Source organism: Theropithecus gelada, chromosome 9, assembly GCF_003255815.1.
Source record: "Theropithecus gelada isolate Dixy chromosome 9, Tgel_1.0, whole genome shotgun sequence".
Taxonomy (NCBI): Eukaryota; Metazoa; Chordata; class Mammalia; order Primates; family Cercopithecidae; genus Theropithecus; species Theropithecus gelada.
In genome coordinates this window covers 65,619,088-65,627,005 of record NC_037677.1, presented here as the reverse complement: position 1 = coordinate 65,627,005, position 7,918 = coordinate 65,619,088, and the positions used below count along the sequence as shown (strand labels likewise).

Genomic DNA, 7,918 nt, shown 5'->3' with positions numbered 1-7,918 from the left:
GGAGGGGAGGGGGAGGGGGAGGGGGGAGGGGCGGGGGTAAGAGAAGGGAGAGGAGAGGGAAGAGGAGAGGGAAGAGAAGGAAAGGAAAGGAGAAGGAAAGGAATTGCTAATCATGGTTGTCTCTAGGGAATGCAACTATTTTTACTGTATAGAAGTAGTTATTACTATAGTCATAATTCGTTACAATTTTTTTAAAGAAAAAAGATAAATTTTGAAAAGTAATGGCTGGTCCAAGTGAAGTGCAGTGATGTTTAAAACTCATTGATCACAATCAGTTACAGTTTTCTTTGTTTTTTCTCCATTCACACTGTATTACATGACTAGCCTTCAAAAAATTTTCTTTTAATTTTTAAACATTTCCAAAAGTAGAACTGTCAAAGAGAATGCAAGCTTTTCACATAGTTATAAGTTGAGACTACTCCTTATCCTCTACTGTAAAAGGACTATTTTTCAGTTGGCGTATGGTAATTTCATATATATAACTGAATATAGAAAAACAACAAATGTGTGCTACTAAATCAATGTCACACTTTTTATTTTAATACATAACTTTTTTTGAGGATGCACCCAGGAAAAAATACAAGTCACAGGACACCTGCAATCTGTGCTTTCCTCAATGCCACTCATATAATCTAAATCAAATTAAGTATTTTAACAGAAAATTAATTTGTCAGAAATAAAATATACCTAACTCCTCTTACCTGCCATAGATCCAGCCATTAATCTGTGCACATGACCCGAAATTCCCAGCTTCGTAGTAATTAACTAGAAAACAAGAACACTGAATTAAACGAGATATTTTTTAAATGCTGCCCATTTTACTGTTTAATAATGAAGATTTATTTCAAGAGTTACAGGACTAATAAAAAGAAAATTAATAACAAATGTGGCCGGGCGCGGTGGCTCAAGCCTGTAATCCCAGCACTTTGGGAGGCCGAGACGGGTGGATCACGAGGTCAGGAGATCGAGACCATCCTGGCTAACACGGTGAAACCCCGTCTCTACTAAAAAATACAAAAAACTAGCCGGGCGAAGTGGCGGGCGCCTGTGGTCCCAGCTACTCGGGAGGCTGAGGCAGGAGAATGGCGTAAACCCGGGAGGCGGAGCTTGCAGTGAGCTGAGATCCGGCCACTGCACTCCAGCCTGGGCGACACAGCCAGACTCAGTCTCAAAAAAAAAAAAAAAAAAAAATAACAAATGTGAACGAAATGAGCACAATTAAATACAGCTTGGCAGTATTATATCACAGCAAAGGGGATGTTTCCTCTGCAGTCTCTGCTTTATTTTTTTGCCTTTCTGCAGATGCAAACTAGCTTAGAATTGCTAAATATATGATACTGTGTATTAAGGAACACAAGCCCTTAACAACAGCCCTTAACAAGTGACTGAGGGTAGTAGGAATAAATTGTTACTTTTTTTTTTTTTTTTTTTTTTTTTTTTTGAGACGGAGTCTAGCTCTGTGCAATCTCAGCTCACTGCAACCTTCGTCTCCTAGGTTCAAGAGATTCTCCTGCCTCAGCCTCTCAAGCAGCTGGGACTACAGCCACATGCCACTACGCCTGGCTAATTTTTTATTTTTTAGTAGAGACGGGGTTTCACCATATTGGTCAGGCTGGTCTTGAACTCCTGACCTCAGGTGATCCACCCACCTCGGCCTCCCAAAAAGTGCTGGGATTATAGGCGTAAGCCACCGCACCTGGCCTAATTTTTTATTTTTATTTTTTTTAATGCTCTATAGACAATGAAGTCCTGATATACAAATGGTATCAATTCTCTCTGGCTGACTAGCTTAGAAGCTTAGAATGTTGCTCCGATCTCTGCTGCTTGTTTTTTTTTTTTTTTTTTTTTTTGAGATGGAGTCTCGCTCTGTCGCCCAGGCTGGAGTGCAGTGGCAGGATCTCCACTCACTGCAAGCTCCGCCTCCTGGGTTCACACCATTCTCCTGCCTCAGCCTCCTGAGTAGCTGGGTTCCACCATGTTAGCCAGGATGGTCTCAATCTCCTGACCTCGTGATGCACCCAGGCTGGAGTGCAATGGCACAATCTTGGCTCACTGCAACTTCCATATCCTGGGTTCAGGCAATTCTCCTGCCTCAGCCTCCTGAGTAGCTGAGATTACAGGCATGTGCCACCACATCTGGCTAATTTTGTATTTTTAGTAGAGAAGGGGTTTCTTCATATTGGTCAGGCTGGTCTCGAACTTCTGACCTCAGCTGATCCTCCCACCTCAGCCTCCCAAAGTGCTATGATTACAAGTGTGAGCCACTGCGCCCAGCCAGTTTCACTATTTTATTTAATAAGAAAATCCAAAGTCACAGTGTTCCTCTCCTACAATTGAGTAACAAAAAGCACACTAAATGCTGGAGCCCACGGATAGCTTGGGCCCAGGAGTTCCAGATTAGCATGGGCAACACAGTGAGACCCCACCTCTACAAAATGTTTTTTAAAAAATTAGCCAGGCCTCCTCTCCACCACTGAAAAAGAAAGAAAGAAAGAAAAAAAAATTAGCTGGGGGTGGTGGCACATGCCTCTAGTGCCAGTTACTTAGGAGGCTGAAGTGGGAGAACTGCTTGAGCCCATGAGGTTGAGGCTGCAGTAAGCCATGACCACGTCACTGCACTCCAGTCTAGGAGACAGAGAAACTATCTCAAAAAAGAAAGAAAGAAGAGAAGAGAAGAGAAGAGAAGAGAAGAGAAGAGAAGAGAAGAGAAGAGAAGAGAAGAGAAGAGAAGAGAAGAGAAGAGAAGAGAAGAGAAGGGAGGGAAGGAGGGAAGGGAAACACATTAAAAATATATTAATATTTTATGGATTTATTATCTTCTTTAAAGATACTCTAGCTTTCATTCATTAGGAGTGAACATAAAGAATTTACTTGGCCGGGTGCAGTGGCTATGCCTGTAATCCCAAGACTTTGGGAGGCCAAGGCGGGGGATCACCTGACATCAGGAGTTCCAGACCAGCCTGACCAACATGGTGAAACCCCGCCTCTACTAAAAATAAAAAATTAGCCAGGCATGGTGGTGCATGCCTGTAAGAATGTAGGAGGCAGAGATTGCAGTGAGCCAAGATCATGTCATTGCACTCCAGCCTAGGGAACAAAAGTGAAACTCCGTCTCAAAAAATAAATAAATAAATAACTCATAACTGACTAACAATTCTGGAATCAGTAACTCCAAAGATAATTTATATTTAAAAGCTTAAGCTATCACAAGTCTTATTCCTTTAAAAAGGCATTGCTATATCAAAAGTAACTTTTTGGCCTGGTATCATGGCTCATGCCTGCAAGACCAACACTTTGGGAGGCCAGGAGTTCGAGACAAGCCTGGCCAAAATGGCAAAGTCCTGTCTCTACTAAAAATACAAAAATTGGCCAGGCATGGTGGCACAGGCCTGTAATCCCAGCCACTCAGGAGGCTGAGGCAGGAGAACTGCTTGAACCTAGGAGGTGGAGGTTGCAGTGAGCCTTTCAAAATAGTGTCACTGTACTCCAGCCTGGGCAGCGAGACTCTGTCTCAAAAATTTAAAAAAAAAAAAAAAAAATTAAAATTTTAAAATATGAAACTTTTACATATTTTTAAATGTCCAAAGCAAATGCCTGGTCAAGCATGCACAATATTCAAGAATTCAAAAGAGAAAAGATCAAAGTTTAACTACCGTTTTATAATGCTCAAATGCCATAAACTGGATTGCACCATAGGGAAAGATTCGAATCATCATTGCACCATTTCCTTTATACAATCCAAGGAATCCTTCTTTTTGAGGAACAGCACGCAATGCAGAAAATACTCCTATTTTTAGAGGAAAAATGCTGTTAAAACAGAGAAAATTACCTAAATCTAAATTTTCATGACAACCACAGATAAAGATTAATGTGCCATCACTTGGGATATAATTTTGCTTAAGGGATTACATGAATAGTAATTTCTATAAAACAGCTAAACCTACTAAAAATACAAAATATATCCAAATAATATAAATAAGCACACCCCATATAATATAAAACCTACTGTAGAAACAGCTACAAATTACAACAAATTCTATTTATAATAATAGCAAATTATATTAAACTATAGCAATCTAAAAAATATTAACAATAGAAATATATGCAAGGTCTAGGTTTGCACTAAAGATGATCTACTCTTTTTTTTTTTTTTTTTTTTTTTGAGACAGAGTTTCATTCATGCTGCCCCAGCTGGAGTGCAGCGGTGTTATCTGGGCTCCCTGCAACCTCCACCTCCCTGCACTCTCCGCCTCCCAGGTTCAAATGATTCTCCTGCCTCAGCCTCCCAAGTAGCTGGGATTACAGGTGCCCGCCACCATGCCCAGCTAATTTTTGCATTTTTAGTAGAAACGGGGTTTCACCATGTTGGCCAGGCTGGTCTCGAACTCCTGACCTCGTGATCCACCCGTCTCGGTCTCCCAAAGTGCTGGGATTACAGGCGTGACCCACCATGCCTGGCCCTGAAGATGATCTACTCTTATCTGGAAGGATGAAGGCAGGTTTCAGAGGCCTACCCAGATACATGTGTTTTGTTTGTTTACATAAAGAGACTTTTAAATAAAACAAGCAAATAAAAAGACTACCTATTAATACTCTTCAAGTGTGGGGGCAAATTTTCATTATTAGGATACTTTAGGAATAATGATAAACAAAGGGCTCAGTTGTAATCTATATACAGTGATATTCTGAGCTTTCTAACTGACAAGTAAAAAATATAGATATAGATACATCTATATATAGTGATATCTTTATTACTTTATTAACATCGGTCACTAATCCTACAAGCAGTATACAGACTTCTCAAAAACACATGACTACTTCCATTATTCAACAATTTAAATTCAAGTTCCCTTTCAAATTTTTCAAGCAAACTTTTGATCAAATATGAAAGTAAATCGGCCGGGCGCGGTGGCTCACGCCTGTAATCCCAGCACTTTGGGAGGCCGAGGCGGGCGGATCACGAGGTCAGGAGATCGAGACCATCCTGGCTAACATGGTGAAACCCCGTCTCTACTAAAAATGCAAAAAATTAGCCGGGCGAGGCGGCGGGCGCCTGTAGTCCCAGCAACTCGGGAGGCTGAGGCAGGAGAATGGCGTGAACCCGGGAGGCGGAGCTTGCAGTGAGCCGAGATCGCGCCACTGCACTCCAGCCTGGGCGACTAAGCGAGACTCTGTCTCAAAAAAAAAAAAAAAAAAAAAAGTAAACCACCAGGCTCATTTCAAATTTTAGACTGCAAATAAACTTTTCAGCCCTTCTCAGTAATTAAAATTGTAGGTACTTATTAACATCCAAAAGATATATCCCAAAAGTATCTCACAATAAGCAGATATCTAAATGTACTAACATTCTGTTAAGAAGAATCCTGGCGTTGCGTGGTGGCTCATGCCTGTAATCCCAGCACTTTGGGAGGACAAGGCAGGTGGATCACCTGAGGTCAGGAGTTTGAGATCAGCCTGGGCAATATGGTGAAACCTCGTCTCTACTAAAAATACAAAAATTAGGCAGGCATCGTGTCCTGCGCCTGTAATCCCAGGTACTCAGGAGGCTAAGGCAGTCTGACCTACATGATGAAACTGTCTCTACTAAAAACACAAAAATTAGCTGGAAGTGGTGGCAGGTGCCTGTAATCCCAGCTACTAGGGAGCCTGAAGCAGGAGAACTTTTTGAACCTGGGAGGCGGAGGTTGCAGTGAGCCAAGATTGTGACACTGCACTCCAGCCTGGGCAATCAGTGAAACTCTGTCTCAAAAAAACAAAACAAATTGGGATAAGGAGAAATTTTAAATATACTCCTTCCTTATAATTTGAGGAAAATAATTTTAATTTAAAATAAGAAGTACAACCAGGCACAGTGGCTCATGCCAATAGTCTGAGCACTTTGTGGGGCCAAGGTGAGAGGATCGCTTGAGCCCAGGAATTTGACACCAACCAGCCTGACTCAGCCTCCCAAAGTGCTGGGATTACAGGCGTGAGCCACTGCACCTGGCCTTTGTCTTTTTTTTTTTTTTTTTTTTTGAGACGGAGTCTCGCTCTGTCACCCAGGCTGGAGTGCAGTGGCCGGATCTCAGCTCACTGCAAGCTCCGCCTCCTGGGTTTACGCCATTCTCCTGCCTCAGCCTCCCGAGTAGCTGGGACTACAGGCGCCTGCCACCTCGCCCGGCTAAGTTTTTGTATTTTTAGTAGAGATGGGGTTTCACTGTGTTAGCCAGGATGGTCTCGATCTCCTGACCTCGTGATCCGCCCGTCTCGGCCTCCCAAAGTGCTGGGATTACAGGCTTGAGCCACCGCGCCCGGCCGTCTTTTTTTAATACAGTTTTTTTTTTTTTTTTTTTTTGAGACATGGTCTTATTCTGTCACCCAGGCTGGAGTGCAGTGGTGTGATCACAGCTCACAGCAGCCTCTACCTCCTGGGCCCAAGCAATCTTCCTGCCTCAGCCTCCTGAATTGCTGGGACTAAAGGCAAGCGCCACCATGAGACCAGCCTGACCAACATGATGAAACCTCGTCACTACTAAAAATACAAAAATTAGCCCAGCATGGTGGCACGCACCTGTAATCCCAGCTACCTGGGAGGCTAAGGTTGAAACCAGGAGGCAGAGGTTGCAGTGAGCCAAGATTGCGCTACTGCTCTCTAGCCTGGGTAACAGAGCAAGACTCCATCTCAAAAAATAATAAATACAGAAATAAAAGACATATAAAATAAAAACACGTCTTTGATGCCTTGGAAGTAATGTCACACTTTTTATAAGAAGTTGGAGTAGAAGTAATAGTTTTGTCCAATAACATATCTTTATCATCTGTGAAAAATCATGTTTAAAAAAGCAAAATTTTAGGGGCTGGGTGCAGCTGGGGCTGCTCACGCCTGTAATCCCAGCACTTTGGGAGGCCAAAGTGGGTGGATCATCTGAGGTCAGGAGTTCGAGACCAGTCTGGCTAACATGATGAAACCCTGTCTCTACTAAAAATACAAAAAAAAAAAAAAAAAAAAAATTAGCCAGGTGTGGTGGTGAGCACCTGTACTCCCAGCTACTCGGGAGGCTGAGGCAGGAGAATTGCTTGAACCTGGAAGGCCAAGGTTACAGTGAGCCAAGATCGCACCGTTGCACTCCAGCCTGGGTGACAAGAGTGAAACTACATCTCAAAAAATAAAAAAATGGACAGGGCGCAATGGCTCATGCCTGTAATTCCAATACTTTGGGAGGCCGAAGTGGGCAGATCACCAGGTCAGGAGATCGAGACCATCCTGGCTAACACGGTGAAACTCCATCTCTACTAAAAACACAAAAGATCAGCCAGGCGTGGTGGCATGTGCCTGTAGTCCTAGCTACTTGAGAGGCTGAGGCAGGAGAATTGCTTGAATCCGGGAGGCAGAGGTTGCAGTGAGCCGGTATCATGCCACTGCACTCTAGCCTGGGCGACAGAGCAAGACTCCGTCTCAAAATAAATAAACACATGAAAAAAATTTTCGAAAAAAGCAAAATTTTAAAAAACTATCTTATACCTACAAAAAGTGGAGAGGTACCTGGAATAAAATGCTTAAAAGCATTTAAAAAAAAAAAAAAAAAAAAAGGTTGGGTGCAGTGGCTCACTCCTGTAATCCCAGCACTTTGGGAGACCGAAGCCGGCAGATCATGAGGTCAGGAAGTTGAGACGAGCCTGGTCAACATAGTGAAACCCCATCTGTACAAAACATACTAGGGCTTGGTGGCAGGCACTTGTAATTTGAGCTACTTGGGAGACTGAGGCAGGAGAATCTGGCCTTGAACCTGGGAGGCAGAGGTTGCAGTGAGCCAAGATTATGTCATTGAACTCCAGCCTGGGCAACAAGAGTGAAACTCTGTTTCAAAAAAGAAAAATTAAATTAAATTAAAAGCCACCAAAACAGATTTTTTTTTTTTTTTTTTTTTTTTTTTTTTTT

At 42.6% G+C, this 7,918-nt stretch overlaps 1 protein-coding gene across 4 annotated transcripts in view; it reads right to left on the bottom strand.

Annotated features, from left to right (window-relative positions):
- SLC25A16 (solute carrier family 25 member 16) overlaps nucleotides 1–7,918 on the bottom strand; it is a 46,103-nt gene that overhangs the window by 23,032 nt on the left and 15,153 nt on the right. For 3 of the 4 annotated variants that reach the window (XM_025395960.1, XM_025395961.1, XM_025395962.1), the window contains 2 exons: nucleotides 3,654–3,787; nucleotides 702–765 (listed from right to left, as the gene is read on the bottom strand). In XM_025395960.1, coding sequence (XP_025251745.1) covers nucleotides 702–765; nucleotides 3,654–3,787 — 198 coding nt within the window. The remainder of the gene's footprint in view (nucleotides 1–701; nucleotides 766–3,653; nucleotides 3,788–7,918) is intronic. The other variant, XM_025395963.1, reaches the window with a different exon arrangement.